We start from the raw sequence: 23059 nt of genomic DNA, 5'->3' as shown, positions 1-23059 counted from the left end.
TGTATATTGCTGTAATTTTTATTCTTTTCTCCCCTTTAGGCACATTGGCCTTTAGGTGGGAGGTTGTTGGGGTAAAGGCACATTGCCACCCCTTTATTAAAGTTAAGACATCTATGACTGTCTTAAGGCAGTCATAGGGTAAAACCTAATCCTAATAAAACTAATGAGTTTGTGGTGTGGCTCATCACTTCACACCCGCACACCTTGAGTCTTCTCTCTCTCTCTCACTCTCTCCCTCTTGCTCTCATTCCCCCATCAGGCCTTTCAACAGGCTCCGGGTCACGATCATGTCGAGGCCTCGTCTCGTGGGGGTCCATGTGATCTAGCTGAAAGAACTCCGTGATAGAGCTCTAAGAGGGATCAACCAAGGAAGAAGTCTACTCCTGTCTCCGTGCTCGAAGTATCCTCTCGCGGTGTCTAAGTGCCTCATGAATGAAACCTGCCAAACACTGCTGGTCTGGGTAGGAGAGAAAACGGGCCAAAATCCCATAACTATCCCTGAAGAGGCAATGGAAACGCCCTCGGATCTCATAGTACACAAGACACCTGAAGATGAAATGCTCCTCTGTCTCAACCTCCTGCATGTCACACAGTGTGCATATGCGTCTTTCCCTGGGTAGTCGCTGTGCTCTATCACTCTCAATGTGAAGTCTGTGTGAAGAGACCCGGAATCGCCCAAGAGAGATCCTTAGCAAGTCAGGTAGGTGAATCTATGTGTATCCTGCTTGTAGAAGCTAAGCTTCACTAGGAGTTCACTCGGTCCCAACCAAGTCCGAAATGTGTGTAGCTGTAGTAGATCCTCACGAATAACCGGTTGACCTCGTGTGATAGGAAGGGAGAAAATGGAGCATCCATGCTGTACTAGAAGGGAGGTAGTCTATCCATGTGGAGCCCCGGGCACTCAAACCATCTCTCTGTACGTGCATACCAGCACCTCTGGTCTCCTCCTACTGCAAGTGCCATAGAAGAGGATAGAGCTATCCATGGTAGCCTGCTACGCCCCGAGGTGTAATCCCCATATCACCTAACTCGGTACAGATACGTGATGACCTAAAATGCAGCATCTAGCTGTAAAGGGGATAACCCAAACTCAGCCTGAATGATTTGGTGAGGAACGGATGGCTTACCACGAATCATCCGTGATAACATGAGAACCTGTAGCCGCTTCACAGGAGCCCACTTTGTATTCGACAAGTCTGGCCCCCAACAAGCGCTGTCGTACATCCCCGCTGGGCGAACCAAGTAATCAAAAAGCAACCCCTTGGTGTGTGGATCTTGAAAGTGCGAGCGGAAGCACTGCCTGTCTAGTCTGGCCAATGAAGCATACTCTCTACTCAAGCGTGCATGCATTGCGCGTCTCATAGTGAAGCTGGGTCCGGAGAAGATAACCCCAAGATAAGTGTATGATGAAACTATCTCAACAGGTGACCCCTGATGGCTCGAGATGTATTGAAGATCATGACCTTGGTTTTACCCAGGTTGACCTTCAAATCATGAGACTCACAAAAGGACTGTAGTGTGTCTAGGTGTCTCTGAAACTCCTATGCTGAGGAAGACAAGAGAGCCACATTATCTGCGTAGAGCAATATCTGAATCAGCGTGCCTGCAAGAGAGCAACCTACACCCCCTGTGTATGCATCACTGTCTCAAGCTCGTCAATGTAGAGGCCAAACAAGGTAGGCGACAAAGGACACTCTTGTTTGACCCCGATGTTACTCATAATCTCGTCTGTCCACTCGGATCCTGCCCGAACTCTGCATGAAACTCTCTTGTAAAGTGCCATGACAGCCCAAATAATCTCTTGGTCATAACCCAAGTCCTGTAGGCGTCGTATGAGGCAGGCTCTCGGAACCGTGTCAAATGCCTTGCGAAAATCCACAAAGCAACAATAAACCCTCTGCTTTTGTGACCTCGCCTCCTCGATCATACATCTGAGTGTGAGAATGTGGTCCATGGTTCCATGATCACGCTGGAATCCGGCCTGTCCTACTGCTCTAAGTCCTCGACACTCTGCAAATCTGCTAAACTCGGAGTCAAGTACTGATGCATAAATCTTGGACATGACATGTCTAATCATAATGGTCCTGTAGTTCTCCGAGCTCATGGGATCCCCTGCCTTGTGGATGGGTGAGATAGTGTTAATGGTCCAAGTGTGTGGAAACCCCAAACAAACAGCTTCATTAAAAAGCTTTGCTAAGATCGAGGCTAGGAGGTTAATCCCATATGCAATGAACTCAGTGCATAACCCCTCATGATCCTTCGCTCAGCCATTATGAAGTTTCATTACGGCATCCTTTACCCCTCCTCTAGTGAAGAGGGTACAGGATGTGGGGTGAGGCATGTGTGAGAGATTAGGGACTGGCTGATTTGAGATGTCATAAAGTGTGCGTGCATAATTGAACCAGATCAGAGTATCAGTGAGTGGCGCAGGGGACTGTCCTTCTAGAAATCTCCGCCAGAAGTCCTTAGAGTTGTTACTAAACAAAATGTTCAGTAGCTCCTCCTCGTTCCGACGAACGAAGTCTAGTTTCTTTCTCCATACCAATCTACGGTATTCGCGTAGCGTATCTGGTGCACTCCAAAGACTATTTTTGGTTTCGAATCTGAGTTGACATCGTAAAGCCTTACACTCGTCGTCGTACCAACTATTACAAGGTGGTGGGCGGGTGGAGCGGGTGGTGTGGGAAAAAGCGTGAATGGCAGCCTCGTGTAGTGAGCGGGTGACATGGGCAGCACGATCCTCTAAAAGGGGTATGAAGTCAATATAAGTGAGAAGTATGTACAGACGGCCAGAGTAAGAAGGTGAGTGATCTCGATCAAGCGTATATCGTGGTAGGTGAAGTAAGAACTGAGTGGGGTGGAAGGTGCTATGCGAAGGGGACTAGAGATGGCAGCCTCGTGTAGTGAGCAGGTGACAAGGGCAGCACGATCCTCTAAAAGGAGTATGAAGTCAATATAAGCGAGAAGTATGTACAGACGGCCAGAGTAAGAAGGTGAGTGATCCTGATCAAAGCGTATATCATGGTAGGTGAAGTAAGAACTGAGTGGGGTGAAAGGTGTTATGCGAAGGGGGCTGGAGATGCTAATGAAAAGGTATGTATGATCAGCCCCTGGAGGGAGAGGTGCTACAATGAAGTCAATAATGCGAGATGTTAAGACATGGGATCCCATGATGTAATCAACAACACTGGAGCCCCCCCATGTGGAAAGCATGTAAAACCACCTGAAGCGGGCCATCTGTCAAGACCATTATAGATAATGAGATCATGTATCATGCCGAGGTCTAATAGGGCCTGTCCATAAGATGAGAATGGACCTCGCCTGTCAACCAAAACCCGTAGCATACCTGCCTCCTCAAGGTCAATATCTGGCAGCAGATATCTGGCAGCAGAGTGGAATCATCTCTGAAGTCAAGAAGTGGTACGTGACGAGCCCTTGTCTTCGCGTTGAAGTCCCCCACTAGGAGGACTTCTCCGCGGCTAGAGAAGTCAACGATGGACTGATAAAGAGCAGCAAATGGGGATGTATCATCATCACCTCGGATAACTCTCGCTGCAACAAACAAATCCCGGCTGTCCATGTGTCGAATCCGGATCCAAAGAAATCTTGAATGTGTATCTCTCTGCTCTACTGAAATGGTCCCTAGAAGTGTGGATCTGAAAAGGACTGCAACTCCACCTAAACCTCGAACTCCTCCTGTACCCCTCGTCTCATCTCTGTAGACAGACTCCCATGTATATCCGCTGACTATTGGAAGAGGGCGCTCTGGACTCTGATGTGTCTCTGTATAAAAGACTATGTCGTGGCCTGTATAGGATTCTGAGAAGTTCCCTGGTTCTGACCATAAGATACCATTACAGTTCCAGGTCTCGGATATCTAAGTCTCATAGACCCCGCTTCCCTATGTAGGGGAGGGGACAGGTGCCCTACGGGGGCCTGTAAGCAGTCGTCCCTCTCGTACCACTGTCCACTTCCCCTCCTTCCAGGCCTGATCCCGTTGCTGCAGCAAAGAGCGCTTCTCCTCAACATGTAGAGGTGTGAGGTCCTCATCCATAGAGATCATTGGCTGATCTCGAAGGACTAACCTGCGTCGTAGAGCTGAAAGTCGTGCCTGAGTGTCATGGAACCGTATGATCAGGGGTTGCTCTCGGTTGAGATCTCTCCCCACCCGCCATGCCCTCTCTATCCTGTGCTCGCTCACACCCAGGGTAGCAGCCACGAACGCAGTCGCATCTACCATTGGTGTAGCCTTAGTGCGTGGGATCCCGCGTACTCTGATGTTGAGAGCCTTATTGGCTCTCTGCTGCTGCTTCATGAGGGTAGCCGAAACGGTTACCCTTACGGGTTCCCATTTGGCCACGTCAACCCATCTGGAAGTCTCCTCAATAGCAGATTGCATGCTCGCAATCTGCGCCTCGACCACTAGGGTACTCCCTGGGACAATGTGTATGGCTGTGACCTCCTGTCGGAGCTGCATGATATCCTGTTTGAGTCCCTAAATAAGCACCGCCTGCTCCCAAATGGCCCTAGCCTGCTCTTGTATGATGCGGCTCTGCTCCTGGTTGAAGCGGACCTAGCCTACTCCCGAATGGCCCTAGCCTGCTCCTGTATGATGCGGCTCTGCTCCCGAATGGCCCTAGCTTGCTCCTGTATGATGCGGCTATGCTCCTGGTTGAAGCGAGTTAGCTCCATCTCACGCTCACGGAAACTATGTATCTCCATGAGCAAGGTCTCACACGCCTCTGGCGTATCAGCCCACCCATGTCCATGCTGAAACTATGATGACTATGGCATGAAAGTGTGGGACTGAAGTCCAGAAACTGGACGGTGATTGGGTGAACTAGGTGAGGAATGGAGATGACAGTGGAATGGATGAGGCAGTCCCAACGGGGTGTGGGAGCATGGGTTGAATGAGAGGGAGAGGGGAGAGTGAAGAGTAATGCAGAACAGAGTATGACACCTCCGAAGTAGGGGTCGTAAGCAGTGCGAGAGCTGTAACAGAAGAGGAGGGGAAGGGAACAACCGGCGCTATGGGCATGAGTATGTCACTGATCGTAGATGTAGAGGAAGCTGAGACTGGAACTAGAGCTGAGCCTGAAGCGGGCTGAAGTTGAAATAGAGATAGAGATAGAGGGAGCTGAGGCTGGAGCTGAAACTGAAACTGAAACTGTAGCGGGAGCTGAGGTCGAGGTAGAGAGAGAGGCTGAAGAAGCTGAGGCGGGTCCTGCCTTTGCCTTGCTGTCTACCCCGAGTCCACTTCGGTTGTAATGTGTGTTCACATCCTCCAATTTCAGTTGTGTCGTTTGCTTTTTCTTTCTTCTTTTTTTGTCATCTTTCATGGCTTTGTCCCCCATTTCTCTTTGACTGATTTTTTTTTGGGTGCAAGTCTTAGTGTCCGACCGAAAGCGGGAGCACCGGCTCCCTTCCCATGATGGGAGGCACACCCAGTGCGAGGTGGTGGCGAGGCGGGGTGGAAGCCTGAGGTGGAGAGGCAGCCAGGAGGTGGAGAAGGAGAGGCTAAGGTGGCGAGGAGATTTTATTTTTTTTTAATTTTAAAAAATAAAAAAAAGCTAAGGTGGCGAAGGAGAAGCTAAGGTGGCAAGCAACGAGGGGTTGAAGCAGGAGCGGGAGGAGCAGAGAGGGGGGTGGCTAGGTAGGCTGAGCGTATGGAGGGGGTGGCTAGGTAGGCTGAGCGTAGGAAGCGTAGGGAGAGGCTGAGCGTAGGAAGAGTAGGGGGCATAGGGGTAGGCTGAGCGGGGTAGGCTGAGCATAGGGGTAGGCTGAGAGCAGAATCAGGGTGAAGCAGGCATGCCTCCTCTCACCAACTCTCTTCCGGCTCTACATCAATGAGATCACATCTTTTATAGACCGCCTTGAAGGCGAGGGATCACTATTGGCTGGCCTAATGATACAGATTCTGCTATATGCAAACAACATAGTCCTCATACCATCTTCAACAGACGGCTTATAGAGACATATGGAGGCCCTAAAGGTGAGTCAATCCCACGAGATGAGATTAACCGTAACGTAAGGTTAGATCTCCTCCAACTCCATACGTCTCGGAGTTTTTTTTTTTTTTAAGGAGAGGGGGGGGGGTACCAAGAGTTTCCCACTAAGATCCAATACTAACGTGACCACTTTTTTGAGATATCGGAGGATGGACTCATCATCAGACCCCAATACCTCAAGGACAGAGGAGTCTCACATGCACTGAGGAACGCCATAGGGCAAATACGGGTCTCTAAGGATTAAGACAAGGAGAGAGCAGCGGATTTGCACGCTATGCATGCCGGAGGACTCTCTCTCTCTCTCTCTCTCTCTCTCTCTCTCTCTCTCTCTCTCTCTCTCTCTCTCTCTCTCTCGGGGGCAATCCTCACAAGGCCGGTCTTCCCGATGGCTCAAGCAGCCAAAGCACGACTCAAATGGGGGCATAGTGCCTTGGCCCAACTAGAGAGACAATGCTTCCAGGCATACTTTCAGGATCCACCAACGAAGGGCTGGCTTTTCGACACTTTCGTACAGCCGAGTACCATGTATGCAGCACCCTTCTGGGGAGTGACCTCCCGGGGACAGAGTGGAGCAGATTTGAGCGGCTATAGGTGACTGTAGGGTCTAGGACGATTCGGAGTAGGCCCTCAGTCCAACATGAGATAGTACAGGCAAAGTTCGCCATGACACCTCTTCAAGTTCATGCCATATCTCAGACAGTGACATTCATCCATAGAGTTTTGGCCTTACCTCACTAGATACTACCGAGGCTGGCCTTAGAGTCACCCAGACAGCTAGCTAGCAGAGAGCCGGACAGACACATGGAATGCACATGTATCCACATGGCTTGCCAGGCGAACATGCCACTTGAGTCGATTCCACGAGACGAGATTAACCGTATCATGCAGTTAGATCTCCTCCAACTCCATACATCTCGGACAGGGGGGGGGGGGACCAGGAGTTCCCCACCAGGCTCCAGCTAGCTAGCAGAGAGCCGGGCAGACACATGGAATGCATGTGTATCCACATGGCTTGCCAGGCGAACATGCCACTTGAGTCGATTCCACGAGACAAGATTAACCGTATCATGCAGTTAGATCTCCTCCAACTCCATACATCTCGGACGGGGGGGGGCACCAAGAGTTCCCCACCAGGCTCCAGCTTTATCACAACCACTTCTTGAGAGTATTGGAGGAGGGATTCATCATCAGACCCCCATATTTTGAGGACAGATGAGTCTCACACAGTTTTTTCCATACGTTACCATACGCATACTGCATACGGGTACATAAGTATGATTGGAGTATGGATCAGCCCCTGGGGCTGAATCATACGTGACCCTAATAATACATTGTACACATTTAATTGACAGAGAGCTACAAAACTTTCAACTTCAAACTTGTATTAATTTTAAAGTCAAGAAACTAATTAAAAGACGTTTTCATAAAGGTATGGGAACCCCTTCCCTCCTCCCCCAAAAAAAAAGCCAAGTATGATTGGCCGTACCATACGCATACGGAATAATTATTTCATATGCATATGGTTCAGCCAACCATATGCGTTAAGGGACCCAACTATAGTCTCACATGCACTAAGAATTGCCATTGTACAGGTGTGGCTCTCGTCCCATCAGCTGAGGCCATGAGAGCGGCAAGTATACCCACACAACAACTATCACGAGGACGTGAAATTATGGGAATTTTGCTTTGTGACTCTCGTAATTTGTGTGTGACTGCCTTGAGCCTCTGGGGCGCGAGGATCCAGCCATGGGGACTTAGGGAATTAAAATTCCCTAGTGGGCCCTTGGAAATAGTGAATGTGCGCCCAGTTACTAGGCAATTAATTCCTAGGGCCAAAGTGTGCAACAAAGGGGCCAAAAGAGTGGTGAATTAAAACTTACTAATTTTAGCACATGACTCCAAAAAGAGCACAGAGCCCTGTTTTTGGGGGGGGAAGGCCAAAATCAGTTCCAGAGGAACCAGATCATCAGTTGTGAGTTGCCAAAGCCTGCCAGCTACTGCTAGAGCCAAATGGTCATCTGCCAGGAGCTTCCGGAGCCTGCCAGGGAAAATCGCCATCAACCAGGGCCAGTTCCAGTGCATCCAGGGCCTGCCAAACAAAATCGCACCTGATCCAGGAGCCTGTTGCAGATTGCGATTTCAGCCAGGGTGTCTCTTCCAGATTGCGATTTCATCTACAAGTCTTCTGGGCTGTACCACGAGACTGCGTCCAGTTCCAGGGCTGTTCCAAGTGTTTCCAGGCTGTCCAGGTTGCTACAAAAGATTGCGATTTTGCTTCCAGGCTGTCCAAGCTTAGTAGGGAAAGTTGCAATTTGATTTCTGGAGCCTTCCGGGTGTTGCTGCTGATTTTGGTAACTTTCCAGGCACCCAGTGTTCACTTCTAAGCTGCTCTTAGGGCTGTTCCAGGGCAGAATCAACTTTTCTTTGCAGAACTAGGGTTTTCCAGCCTCGGTGACCTTTCTTCTATGGATACTGGGTAGAAGAAGAAAGGTCACCGATTTTGTCATTCCCTGATTTGTTGCTGGCTAGTTATTGTGTTTCGGTTTCTTTCCTTGCGAAGAAAGGTTGATTTATGTTGCTCGGCAATGGCCGGAGAGGCTATAGATTGAGGCAACCTGTTTGGGAGTGCTTTGTCAATTGATTGCACCAGAGTTTGGCTGTTGAAGGCTTTGTCTTGCAGTTGTTCAGCCGTGTCTGGCAGGTTGGGCACTTGGTTGTGCAATTGCAAGTGTGGCACAGACAATGGATGCTTTTGGGGTCTCTGTTGCATGCTTTGGTTGGCTGAGGACGGGAGGTTGTCTAGCAATTGGATGCCATTCACCGTTTGGAGTTGAGCAGGGAATTACAGGGTGGGCTGGACAGGGAGTCTACGGGCATTGGTTTGACGGTGGTGCAGCTTCCCAAAGACCTTTGTAATCAGCCGCTTGGCTTCAAATGAATGTTAAATAAATACCGCAAGGGGTGCCAACGTTCAGGGCCAATCGGTGTCCTTGTTTCTGAGTAGGAGCGCTCTAACTCCCCTATGATTTGATCTGTGGTGCATAATTATTTGTCAATTTACTGTGTATGCTGTAATTAAGTGGATCCTACCACCCTTTACATTGTTGAGCCTAGTTTCAACAATGGATCTGTACGTTATGCACGTTGGGGGTAGTTGAGACAGAGGAGGATTTTCTTGCAGTTGTTCAGCCGTGTCTGGCAGGTTGGGCACTTGGTTGTGCAATTGCAAGTGTGGCACAGACAATGGATGCTTTTGGGGTCTCTGTTGCATGCTTTGGTTGGCTGAGGACGGGAGGTTGTCTAGCAATTGGATGCCATTCACCGTTTGGAGTTGAGCAGGGAATTACAGGGTGGGCTGGACAGGGAGTCTACGGGCATTGGTTTGACGGTGGTGCAGCTTCCCAAAGACCTTTGTAATCAGCCGCTTGGCTTCAAATGAATGTTAAATAAATACCGCAAGGGGTGCCAACGTTCAGGGCCAATCGGTGTCCTTGTTTCTGAGTAGGAGCGCTCTAACTCCCCTATGATTTGATCTGTGGTGCATAATTATTTGTCAATTTACTGTGTATGCTGTAATTAAGTGGATCCTACCACCCTTTACATTGTTGAGCCTAGTTTCAACAATGGATCTGTACGTTATGCACGTTGGGGGTAGTTGAGACAGAGGAGGATTTTCTTGCAGTTGTTCAGCCGTGTCTGGCAGGTTGGGCACTTGGTTGTGCAATTGCAAGTGTGGCACAGACAATGGATGCTTTTAGCAAAGATTCTTTTGAGGACAGGGACTATTCTACGTCTAGAGCAAAAAGAAGAAGAAAGGCTGCAACTACTACTATCAGCCTAGACATCATGTGCAAGACTGCGAAAAGAAGAAGGCAAATAACAAGAAAAGGAGGATCACCTTGAACCACTACTTATTGTATGCTTCAAGACCTTGAACCAATCCTTATATGATTTTTCCTAGGGCTTGTCTTCATCCTCATCTTCTAGTTTGTCTCTTTCTTTTGCAATGCTTTGCAAAGTCACTAGGCTTGTTACAATAGAAGCATTTCTTCTTCTTCTTTTAATTAACTCCATAGCCAAAATACATAAAACTTCAAAGCTTTGTCATCCTTGGGCTTTCCCTTACCTTTACTTTTTCCTAATGCAAGACAGCCTTACCATTCCCTCCATTGAACACATTCACCCTTGCTACTCTCTTTTTTATTTTTTTTTCAAAGAAAGGAACCTTCTATTAATGCTTTAAAGATTTCATACAAGACAACAGCCCCGAAGGTGCTGAGTATGAAAAAACCGAAAAAGGCTGAAAGAAAAACTGGCCTGTTCCAGAGAAGCCTAGCTCACTGCCTAGGGGATCTCGGGAACTGGGGCTAACAGCCAAGTGGGGGGACTATACAGCCAGTGAATCCCTCGCGGAGTGAAGATGTAGAAAACACCTGCAAGCCAAGCCTTTCAGAAACGAGCACGCCTCTCAATAGTCGCCCTGGAGCCTGGGGTCCCACGCTCCCAGGTGGACCGTAGAGTGTAAATGATATCCTGCCAGATGGCAACCAAGGTAGCCAAGGGTGGAACCGGGTGCTCTCCCATCACAAGACTGCAGCGAGCCACCCAAATGTTCCAAGCCGTGATGCTGGCTACCACCTCCCAAACACTATCTTCCCTAGGAGGAGGAGGAGCTAGGGCATCAGGGGGGGCTGCCTCGTGGAGTGCAATCCTCTGAATGCTCTGACCCTGTATCCGATAGGCTGGGAGATATCAATCTAAAACGCGTGTCCTCCCTCTGACAACCAAGCCACCATCCCCCAGGTGTAGTCTCTGTGAAGACTCTGCATGCATGTCATGATCCTGAGGGCTCTCATCCAGATCCTTGCTGCGCTACGACAGCTCCATAGGCAGTGTGGGATAGTCTCTAGGACACCATCTGAGCAACAATGGCACTGCCCCTCCACTCGCATCTACTCCAACCACGGGCCGATGGGCAAGCCTCCATGGGCTGCCAGCCAGAAGAAGTATGAAATCTTCCTCGGCCGCAAACTGGACCACAACTGCATCCAAAACCTAGAGCGAACATCCCGGGGCACTCTCTAGGTCACCCAGTGTCTCTCCCTCGAGGGAGTCCATCTCGACGAGTCCATCTCAAGTCTCTTGCCAATCCGTGTGGTGTAGGGAAAGAAAGACACCTCATCTATCGTCTCAGCTAGGCCACCCCTGGAGGCCCAGAACCACTCCCCCAGGTCCCAGTGGACCTCCCTCAAGGGTCTACCCTCCCATAGCCAGAGGCGTCCTACTCTGAGATACTGGGAGGATCAATGTGCCGCTCCTTCCCCAAGCGTCCTACCACTCTGATCATCTGCCAGTGTATCCCATCGAGACTCCCATCCATCTCAGGGTCACTCCCAGTTAGGGGCGGAAGAAGCCGGGGTGCGTGCTGCCACACTGCATCAAAATCCTCAAGGGAACATCAGTGCGGGAAAACTACCCCAAGACTTAGGAATGGCTAAGTCGATCTTGCCCATCCGTTGCCCTACCCCTCTCAGATGCGCTAGGGCATCAAGCCTCGCCTCTGCCCCCATAGGTAGTCTACTCCAGCGACCAAAAGACCTTGCTGAACCACTGTCCCACTGTGCCCAACCAATGTGAGTCCGCTGCCCAAGCATACGTCACTCCTGATCTCTGACCTCTGGGTGCCACAGAAGGGGCTGACACTCGAACTCCTCTCTACATCTGGGCGGAGCACGGATGAGACCCCCTGCTAGTCTCTGCCAAACCTTGTGAAGACTCCTCATCAGGGGGGAGCCCTTCTCGTAAGGGGGGCCTCTGAGAAGATCCATCTATGTGAAGGCTGCCACTATCCCCCGGTGCGTGGGGTGTTCCTCATAAGTCCTCTCTATAAGAGGAGCTTCCAAGGCTCAGCACTTGGGGTGAGGCCACGAACCACCAGCTTGCCTAGAAGGGCCCTACTCTGCATCTCCGGATCAATGATACCCAAGCCTCCCAGTGCCTGCGACATGATCACCGTCTACCAAGCTACTCAAGCCCTAGTGTTCCTCGTGCCATCTAAACCTGCCCAGAGGAAGTTCCCTACCAACCGTCGGAGTTGCCCAATGCATCCTCTGTGAAAGCACCAACAGGAGGAAATATACCAAGCAGTGGCAAGGACTTGGTTTGCCACTAAGGCGCGACCTACGAGGGAGAGTTTGGCCGAGCTCCAATAGAGAAGCTCGCGCCGAACACTCTCAAGGACCGGGACAATCTGCTGCTCTGTTGTAATGTCAATACCTACCTGGCATCCGAGGTATCTCGTTGTCTGACCCCGCGGTATCCATCTGAAATCAACGTCACTCACGAATCTCCTGTGTCTCCTCAAAGCCCATGAAGAAGCCTATGGATTTCGTCTAGTTAATATGTGCCCCCGAGGCCTCACAATAGATAGCCAAGGCGCCTCTGACTCTCTCTAGACTCGCTGTGGTGCCCTCAACATATAAGGCCGTGTCATCTGCAAACTCCGAGTCAAGGAGCTCCTCCTGCCTGCCTGATTGGGAGCCTCAACCCTGTGAGACCTGCCACCTGTGATCTCAAATAGTAGCCAAAGCCTCTGCTACAAACAAGAAGAGGAAGGGAGCTAGTGGGCAGCCCTGGCGGCCTCACCTGTGTGTCGTCTGATAATCATCTGACTAGAGCTCCCTACGTATAGTGATGAAACTCCTCTGACCCATCTGTCTGAGAAACCCAATCTCCTCATAGTGCCCTCCAAGAAAGACCACTCCACCCTGTCGTAGGCCTTCTCAAAGTCAATAGAAGGATGGCCAGTGGCTGTGACTCCTTCCTGGACCAATCCACTGCCTCCCAGAACGTGAAGATGTTGTCCAGGATGCTACGCTCCTGGACAAACCCAGTCTGTGTGTCATGGATGATGTCAGTAAGATGAGGCCGTAACCGCAAACTCAAGACCTTGGCAAGGATCTTATATGTAGTATCAAGCAGAGTGATCGGCCTCCACTGTCAAATATCTGACCTATCTCCCCCTTTCGAGATCAAACAGATCCACCCCCCGCACAAGGACTGACAGAGAAGGATGGCCAGTCGCTGTGACTCCTCCCTGGACCAATCCACTGCCTCACAGAACGTGAAGATGTTGTCTAGGATGCTGCGCTCCTGGACAAACCCAGTCTATGTGTCATCGATGATGTCGGTAAGATGAGGCCGTAACTGCAAACTCAAGACCTTGGCGAGGATCTTGTATGCAGTATCAAGCAGAGTGATCGGCCTCCACTGTCAGATATCTGACCTATCTCCCCCTTTTGGGATCAAACAAATCCACCCCTTGCACAAGGACTGAGGGAGAAGGCCTATGTCGAAAATCTCCTGGCAAGCTAAACGGAAAGGAGTGGAGATAATCTTCCAGAAGTTCTGGAAGAAGGCCGGAGTCAAGCCATCCTCCCCCGGGCACTTCTGGGTCAGGAGAGCCTTGAGGGCTTCCCAGAGCTCCTCATCTCTGAAAGGCTCCTCAAGTCTGCTACATAAGTCCCACAAGACTACTGTCAGAACATGATCCCAAACTAACTCTCAGGCCACAAGACCAGCTGGGGTCATCCTCTCTGTCTGAAAGAGCTGGCTATAAAATTCGGTGGTCGTGTCAAGAATCTCATGCGGGTCAATGTGCATGATGCCTTGCGAGTCCCGAAGACGTAGCTGTGTGCTGGTCGATCGGGGCCCAATGGTTTGAAAGAACTGCTTCATCATCTTGTCCCCCTGCTGTACCTATCGGGCCTAGGAGGAATGGTAGGAGAACTAAGCCCGCCGCAGCTCTGTGTCCTGAAGCTCGAGACGAGCGCTCTCCACTCTGTCACTAAGCCACTGAGAAACTGAGTCCTGCTCCCTGAGCCTCTTGATGGAGGCGAGGTCTCTCCTCAAAGCCCGCTCGCGCTCCTGAAGGGTCCTCCTCTGCCTAAGGGCATGAGCCTGCAGCTCCACACTGCTCCTCTAAATCGCATCGGCCACCCACGCAGCCCAACCCTCACTCGGTGCCATCTCTAAGTGCTCCCAGAGCTCTGCCATAACCTGTTGAATCTCCTCATCTTGCAAGAGATCCTCTGGAATGCGGACCCCCTTCTGGGAGAGACCTCGACGGGCTGATCCAAGTGAAGTACCACTAGAGAATGGTTGGACATCGTGGTACCTGCTAGAATCCCGATAGAACCACCTTTGTGTAATGCCCAGTCTCCAACATAGAAGCAGTCTAAGCTCTCAAGCAATCCATCGTGTCTCCTCTGTCTAAAGGAGAAGAGAAGGCTGCCAGGAGACTCTGGCTCTCTCCACGGGTCTCTGCCACTGATCATGAAAATAAACTGCTCCCAGGTACTACGCTTTGATGCTGGCATCTCTGAGAACGAGGCGCCGCCCTGCTTGTCTTCCCCAAACTCCAGGTTATTGAAGTCCCCTCTAACAATCCAGGAGTCAACATCCGGAAGACACTCTGACAGCCTCCTCCAAAAGGCCAAGCGGTGCTGTCTACACGCTGGGGCATACACGTTCAGGATTCCACTGGACTCTCCCATCCGAACTGCCCATCCTGGAATGAGCTCGCCCTAATCGTAGACCTCTGAAGCCAAACTCTGTGAGACTAAGATGCAAACCCCTCCGCTGTATCCTATTGCGGGAGACCACTCCTCTGGACCTCTCCTTGGGAGAAGGTGATGGCATCGTTTAATGTATGCTGCTGAAAACATGTGCTCCTAAATCATAAGGATGTCCACTGCCTGCCCTTTACCCTCTGCAACTCCTGCCAGAGAATCAAGTACTGCGGATGACTACGAACACAATCGTGGAGCCCGTGTACGTTCCAGCTCACTATGGTCCAGCTCATGAGGACGGGGGAGTCGGGAACAAGGCTCTCCTGTGAGTGGGTGCATGTCCTAGAAAGACTGCCTTGTGTGATTTTGCGGCTTGCCGGGGGTTTGAAAGGCGAGTAGTCAGTGTCTATGCAGCGTCGTACTAGGGTGGATACCGACTCAATACCGATCTTCCGTGCCCACTTCATCATGGAGGCTTCCACCCCGAATAACTCCGTGCACGTCTAGAGGGGCCAGAAGTGTCTGCTCCACCTTTGCCTCCATCGGCAATCTGATAACTCCTGTCGCCAAACCACACACTGGCTCCTCACGCGTGAAGCTCAGCTGAAAGTTCACCTCCGCGCCATGGGCGTACCAAAGATCTAGTCCCTGTGGTCCCATCCACTCGTCTCATAATCTGATTACCCAAAACAGCATCAAACACCTCCGGGGACCACTTCTCCAACACTGTGGAGGCAAACGGAAATCTCCAAACGGGGTGTGTCTAAGATCCCACTGCACTGATCAAACCCCCCTTTTAGGACTAAAGGACCATGAGCGTGACCTCCAATGGTAGAGAGTCCCGAATCTCCAAATAGTTCCAAGGTCCTAACCTCCAAAAGTCCCGCAGTAAGGGACGCCCAGACTAGAAGTTGGGAGTTGCTGGCAGGGAAGATGAGCCTCGTCCCTCAGGATCCCTCTCTGAGCGGACCTGCTGCTGCAATGAGGAAGCAGAAGGGGGCGTCGTCATTCCCTTGCTTGATGGCAGGGGTTTACAAGCGGAAGAAGCTCCTACTGAAGCGGAGAGGGGGGCGGCGGGAGAGTGAGAAGTAGGGACGCGGGGGACAGAGGGTGGGGGGCGAGTGATGAGAGACCATAGAAGGGGGATTGAGGGGGGGGAGGGGGCAGGGGGAACCCTGTGGGGGGAGGGGGAAGTGAAGAGGAGGAGGAGGAGGGGTCTACGGGAGGAGGGGGAGGGGGAGGAGGAGGCCCCCTACTGATCACGCTCGCCAAGGCTCTGGATCGGCTCCTCCACGGCCCCCGTCAGGCTAGCGTCTACGGCTTCCGCCATCGCCGCATCTGGAGCTCCTGGGGCTCTCTGCTGCTGCAAGGGTGGGTGCAGAGGCTGAACTTCTGAAGCTAGAGGATCGACTGGATGGATAGGGGCCTCTATTGCTAGGGGAGGTGGCTCCTGCTGTTCCTCTTTCGAGGCCTCTGTCAACCCTGTCCCTCTCCCTGCGGTTCGCCCTCTATCTGCGGCGTTTGCACGCCTGCTTGCTTGGTTTCTTTTTCTTTTTAACTTGTGTCCAATTGCCTTTTGAGGGGGTAACCCATGGGGTCTGAGACTCCTGCTGCTCCTGCCTGAGAGGGCGCTAAACTCCGGCCTGTAGACTCTACCTACTTTGTGGAGGAGGGGGGGGAGGCGCACGAGGGAGGCCACGGGGGCAATCTCTAGCGAGGTAACCCATCTGTCTCCATCAAAGACACTGGCCTAGTAACCCGGAGATCTCCACCCTCTGGCGAAGTGTGCCCCCTTCCAGGGTCTCGAGAAGGATCAGCTCTGGGAGGGACTCCAGGCTCTCCACCACCAGTCTGATCCTGGGGACTCCATCATCTACTAGAACGGAGGCGACCGTCTCTGGCGGGGACTCGAGCACTGTGCCAAATGTCCGGCCAATGGAAGGGAGGATGGCTCGATACTCCTTAGGGAGCCCTGGGAAGCAGAGTGTAACCGGAAACCGTGGAACATGGTTTGTCGTATCCATGTCCTCCACTGTAACCCATGATACCAAGCAAAGAGGTAGACAAGGTGCAGGCCAATGAGAATGGGGCTCTGCTCCACAAGTATCGAGGTAGTGTCAAGGGAGCTCAACTGGATGAGGAAAACGCCTCGTCCATAAATAGTGACCTCCTGGATGTGGTCACCCTCTAATGTCAAGCTCGCCTGGATCCACTCTCGCACCTGTCTCCGTGTAGGCGTGAGGCCCACAAGCGCCTTTCCTGAAGGGACTGGACTGCCTACTGTACCTGTTGCTTGTCAGCTGGGGAAAGAACCTTAACGGCTATGGGAGTCAAGGGTGCTGCCATAGAGCCCCTCTGGCCAGATCAAAGGTGACCACCAAGATTTTCTTTCATCGTAACAAAAACGAATGCTCTCGTTGCAGGGAGGCAAATGAAAAAGGGAGGAAGCGGAGAGGCGGAGGAGAGAGAAGGAGAGGGCAGGGGAGGAAGAAGCCCCTTGCTACTCTTTTGAAACTATGTAGCCCCATCTTCGTAAGTGGTCTCATACGATCAGACATCATTACATGTCAAAAAACTTTTAAAGCTTTGTAGAAGCATACACCTAGATGAATCCAGGAACATTCCCAAACTCATCCTCTAAAAACACAACATAGTGCAGTTTCAATCTCATGATAGTCACTCACAAGGTTGAAAACCATAAACTCCATCATGCATAGCAGGGACTAGCTACTATGACATCCCCACTGACGTCATCAGCGCCCAACAGTGGGTGTAGACCATAGTATAAAAATATGCTCTCACACATACAAATCCACACACCCACACATACTTGAGCATGTCCAATAGTAGAGCATTGGTGTCCATCTTCCTTCATCATCATTGTGTATCAACGATTCTAGAACATTGTTCGTCTCATATGTGTTGGAAAGGTCACCTCCCCATCTGTAAGCCCCCATGGGATGGATCTGCAGTAGCAAAAGGCGAAGCAGTAGCCAGCACAAGGAACCCGTACGGCGCAGGACACGCGGCCGGGAAGAGGGCCTGGCAGAGGCACAGACATTGCAGTGAGTGCAGGCCCAGATCTGCAGCAGGAAAAGTGGCTGTCAGTGGGCAGGAAACAGGCCTTTTATAGGCTGGATATATGCCTTGAGAGGAAGGCCAAAGGGCCCTGGAAGTTTGGGCCAGAAAGCCCTGGGTTGTGTGCCTTATAGGGCTGGACCAGCCACAGACTGGTCGGCCAGTCTGTACCAGGCTGGTCGGTTTTTACCAGCCCCCTTGGGGCCTATATAAGGAGGCCATTCAGGCCTCATTTCATCATCACTTGCAGCAGCAGATCCAGAGCAGAAAGGAGCAGCAGGCAGCCACCCTCTGGACCTACAAGCAGGAGGATAGAGAGGTGCTAGCAGGGCTGCAGACTTAGCCAGGTGGAGAGGATCATTCTAGACAGAAAGTTTACTTACGCTCGAGGTGGAGCACGCGGACTCTAGTCTAGAGATAGCCAACAGATAGGAGAAGGACTTTGTGGTAAGATCAGAGGACCACACCATTGGTGGGACTCTGGATCTGTCTCTCTTTCATTGTGTCCATAGTTGTGGACGGAAATATATTATTTGGTGGTTTCTCTATCTAGTTTGGTTCATTGTCTATTGATGAGTCTGCACACCTATTGAATGCACATAAGTAAAGAAGTTTGTGATTCCACACCCACACCGCACACTGTGTGAGCTCCTGGGCATTATTTCCGCTGCGTGTACCCTCTGTTGGGTATTTTCTAACAATATGTATACTTCAAGGTAGTCCACACTTTTAAAGGCTATCTCCACAACCCTAGACATAAGGGACACTCAAGTTTGTTGTTGTTCGAATGATAAGAGAACGGACTTCAGCATCATCATTATCTTCCCACTCTTGGACTTCCTCTGTCAATGATAACTTCCTTGCAACTATGTGACTTTAAATCTTCACCTTCCAAAAGTGGAGAGCTTGTCCCATAAAACTTTCCCCTTCACCAAAATTGGGAAAGGGTAAATAAGAAACCATTGCAAATCAAAAGAAATTGAATAGTGAAAGACTATATATCTAGATGAATCCAAGAACATGCCCAAACTCATTCTCTAAAAATACAACACATAGTGCAGTTTCAATCTCATGGTAGTCACTCGTAAGATTGAAAACCATAAACTCCATCACGCATAGCAGGGACTACTATGACATCCCCACTAACGTTATCACTGCCCAACAGTGGGTGTAGAACATAGTATTAACATATGCTCCCACACATACAAATCCACACCCCCACACATACTTGAGCATCCATTTTTACAAAGGTCTTCGTACTAAGGTTCTGCCAGCACTCCAGAGGTGAAGGGCAGACTCGTCACTCAGCCGTGACAAAGGCTAGCACTAAAGGAGAGACTTATCAAAAAGTACTCCACATTCTCTTCATTCAAGCTACAACTGCTTGTGAAGATTATATCATTTCATTTTAGTCTCTCCAAAACGAGCATCCAAGCAAAAAAATGCTTAGACCATCTAGCTGATAGAACAACACACCACCTAAGATAGAAAGAATTTATCGCAATATCAGCAAGCCGCAACATGATGCTTTCCACACTGACATGGTATATTAGAGTCATAGGTTCAAGTCTTGTGATCTCCATGAACAACTGCAAAATGGAGACTTTAGAAGATTTTGTGTTGCATTTTTAGAGGATGAGTTTGGGCATGTTCCTGGATTCTTCTAGATATATGCTTCTGCCGTCTTAGCGGACATGCAAATTTCACCTTGTGAAGTTTTCGTACTCCAAGCAGCAGAATGTAGATCGTAAAGAGCAGAAATTACAGCATATTAGCTCCACTGAGGTACAAGTGGCTGCCACCAAACTCCCAGGCAAGAGGCAAACAAAAGTGAAGGCTAAGGCCTTGAACTGCTGCACCTTTGCTGAGATTTGGGTTGTGAAGAATAAGGCTGTCCACTTTCAAGTCCTCCTCCTAAGGGGTAAGGGAGGCAAGGTGCGCCCCCTTTCCCCCAGCAAGAAGCTGGCTGAACAGAAAAATGGCTGACCTCAAGGCAGGCAGACCTGCCTGTAGGCCAACCCTGGAGCAGCCTTATCTTGACCAGGTTGACCAGATCTGAACCATGTCAGTCCTCGATCGAACCTTTCAAAGGCCGCCTTTGGGGGCCAATATAAGCTGGCCCATCAAGTTCTCAAAACGGCCAATTTGGGTTTGTGAAAACAGCCCTTAGATAGCATACATACACAGCCTTCTATGTAGGTACGTGTCCCACGCTCAAGCCTAAATTTATGGACTGAACTCATCATATGGAGACTCACAGATGGGCATTGCCTATTCTAAAAACGTGAATGGAGACCCATATGCGCTTCAGAAAAATATCAAAGATGCGCTCTCTCTTGCCTATATGATGAATTTTGGAAGAAAAGAGTTACCCTGGTAATCAAAACGCTAGAAATATTTCCATCTCCAATTCCCCCCTTCCTACTAGCCATCCTACATTTCATCCTCCATGCAACTTGTATGGCCTATTAAAGTTGACAATGCACGATTCTTATGTACAAAAAGGCACGAGCAAGGTTTATAAAAAGCTCACCACATACTTGATATCTCCGTATGACAAATTGCGCTCTTCTATGTGCTTCAACACCCTGCCTGGTGTGCCAACCAGCATATCGACAGGAGAGTTCAAGACATCTTCTTGAGGCCTCAGACGCACACCACCACCAATCAAGGCTGCACGGAACCGTGCATTGTGACAGATAGACTTTGCTACTCGAAAGACCTGCATAGAAAGGAATCAAAATATAGTCCCTGGAGAAAGCAAGGTACAGGGCATTCTCAACACCATACCCCCATCCACAAATGTAACTCATTGCCAGTGTAATGTTCACATGAGAGCAATAACCTGTTCTGCAAGTTCCCTCGTGGGACAGAGAACCACAGCCCGAGGCCTTCTGGCTCTTGTTGCTTTGCCTTCTTGCATTTCCTCCTGTCTCAGACACTGGCATAGGCCACATATTGTCATGAAAAACACATTAAACTTTTTAAAAGACGTTACGAACAGAAAGCACCGTTCAAACTACCTGCACGACAGGTAACATATATGCCAACGTCTTCCCAGAACCTGTATGAGACGCCACGACCACACTTTGTCCGTCCAAAACTGCAGGAATTGCACGGCATTGCACCTCAGTGGGCTGCGAGAGGTTGAGCTCCTCCACAGCAGCCATGAGCTCGTCATTCAAGGCCAGCTCCGCGAAAGACGATGCCAGCACCACCGGCTCGCGGGTGGGCGAGGGTGGGGTGGCCGTGCGGGGCTTAAAAGCTGAAGTCTTGGAGATTTTAGATTTGGGTTTGGAAGGCTGGGAGGATTTGGAACGGCGGTCTCGGAGCTGGCGGTTACGGAGCTTGTCGAGGAGGGAGGAGGAAGTGGAAGGGTGATTCTGGGAATCGTCGTCGTAGTCGTCGAAATCTTGTGCTGGAGGTGGTGAGGCTAAGGCAGAAGCTACGTCGGGTGCTGAAGAAGGAGCTAATCGGGCGAGGGAGAGGGGAGCTAGTTGGAGGTGGGAAGGAAGGAGGAGGCGAGGATGGAGGAGAGGACGCAGCTTGGGGAGGCAGAAGGGGTCGAAGGAGCGAGGAGGGAGGTGGGCAACTTTGGCCATCGCCATAGCCAGAGCTCGAGCTGTCGTCAACCCCGCTGCCATAACATAGCTGTTTCTTCTCCCTCTTCTTTCAACAAAGATCAAAATGTTTCAACACGCACATTAAAATTTAACTACGGCCTGCCCTGCCCGCCTCTGCAGCGGTGTCGCCCGGTCACGCGCCAGAGCTCGGTGCAATCTGTCCGAGGCGTGCTTCATTGGCTAGCGACACTTGCTTGGGCTGGTGGACTGTTGTTCGCGTCACGCGCCAGAGCAGATGAAGGTTGTTTGATTGGCTAGCGGCACTGCCTGCTGTTCGAGTCACACGCCAGAGCAACTCAATCACGAGGATGAAGGTGCTTGATTGGCTAGAGGGCACTGCTTGGGAGGGTGGACTGTTGTTCACATCACGCGCCTAAGCAGCTCAATCAGGAGGGTGAAGGTGCTTGATTGGCCTCCTTGGGAGGGTGGACTGTTGTTCGGGTCACGCGCCAGAGCAAGGTGTAGACTGCCCGTAGCTCAATCAGGCGGATCAAAGTGCTTGATTGGCTAAAGGCACATAGGATGTAGATTGGATGGACCGTGTGTAGAGCACTGAGTGGTCGAACGAGTCCAACAAATTTTCTTGGACTCAAGCTTGCGCCCAAATGTTGGAACTTCCATCGCGCCTAAAGGCTCAACCCACACCCAGATTGTGTGCATATGGGCTGTAGGCAAACATGACCTAGGGGCAAGTGCATGTTGCTACGGCACAACATGCAAAAGCTCTTGCTCTAGTTGTGCATCAAGATTTAAGTGTTCCTAAAAACTTTTAGCAAATTGGGCTGCAACAAGGGAGGAGTGACGACCATCAAGTCCGAGGAATCAATGAAGAGGGAGGGACTTGAGGCAACCTTAGGACGATGCAGGTTTGGGAGGGGCAACAACCTTGCCTTAAAACAATGAAAAGATAATTCCAAACAGCAACCAAAACCCATCCATTTTCCAACGAGAGAAACACACTACATAGTACTAAACACCATCTATTCTACTAGTGAAGCATAGGTGCAATAGATTTTAAAAACATAATCGTCATAGCTTGTGTCTTTTACGTCACACAACCCTGTGAACTATTCAGTCACTGAATGAGCTGAATGAATGGAATCCTTGTTCTTTGCAACTCCTTGTGTCTTCTACATCACACAACCATGTGGACTCTTCAGTCACGGTATGAGCCGAATCCTTGTTCTGTGCAAATTTATCGTTCTTCTTTTCTATGTCATCTTGTTTCTTGAGCTCTTTATGCCCTGGCTTCCCACAATATTCACATTGTACCTTCTTGGGATCATCCTTCTAATTCTTTCCTTTTGAGACGTTGCTTGCATAAGCTCGTTCTTCATCAACACTCACAATGCGCCAGCACTCATCATCTAGTAAGGTGGCTATCATGTCCTTTAGGCTCATATCAGCATTTACATGTAGAATCTTTCCTATCTTATTGTAAGTTGGGGGAAGGCTCAAAAGAAGGACTGCTTTGAAATCATCATCGTCCATCCAAACTCCTAAACCAACCAGCTAACGTAGAATTGCATGCATGCAATTCAAGTGTTCACCCAAAGTAACACCTTCTAGCATCTTCAAACTGAGGAATTCTTGCTTTAGGAGAACCTTCGAATTTTTAAGTTATGCACCAAAGAGAGTTTCAGCAACGATCAAATTCTCTAAAGCTTTGGAAATATCTAAGTGATGATTAAATTTGCCGATAAAAGCTTGTCCCAAGACTCCGAGAGCCTTCTCATTCTTCTTTTCCCACTGGGTTCCTTTCTCAAGGAAATCTTAGTCG

General features: G+C 50.2%; 1 protein-coding gene across 1 annotated transcript in view; it reads right to left on the bottom strand.

The window, feature by feature from the left end:
* Positions 1 to 21349, bottom strand: part of RH39 — a 99946-nt gene extending 78597 nt beyond the window's left edge. Inside the window, exons 1-3 of the mRNA XM_087400888.1 lie at positions 20680 to 21349; positions 20502 to 20597; positions 20190 to 20378 (exon numbers count right to left, since the gene is read on the bottom strand). Coding sequence (XP_087257014.1) covers positions 20190 to 20378; positions 20502 to 20597; positions 20680 to 21300 — 906 coding nt within the window. The 5' untranslated portion in view covers positions 21301 to 21349. The remainder of the gene's footprint in view (positions 1 to 20189; positions 20379 to 20501; positions 20598 to 20679) is intronic.
* Between the last annotated feature and the right edge of the window lie 1710 nt (positions 21350 to 23059).

The sequence above is a fragment of the Dipteris shenzhenensis genome, chromosome 29, assembly GCF_047967505.1.
Source record: "Dipteris shenzhenensis isolate YYH24624 ecotype China chromosome 29, Dip_SZ_1.0, whole genome shotgun sequence".
Taxonomy (NCBI): domain Eukaryota; kingdom Viridiplantae; phylum Streptophyta; class Polypodiopsida; order Gleicheniales; family Dipteridaceae; genus Dipteris; species Dipteris shenzhenensis.
Note: the sequence above shows the minus strand (reverse complement) of the source record. Positions and strands in the feature narration are given on the sequence as shown.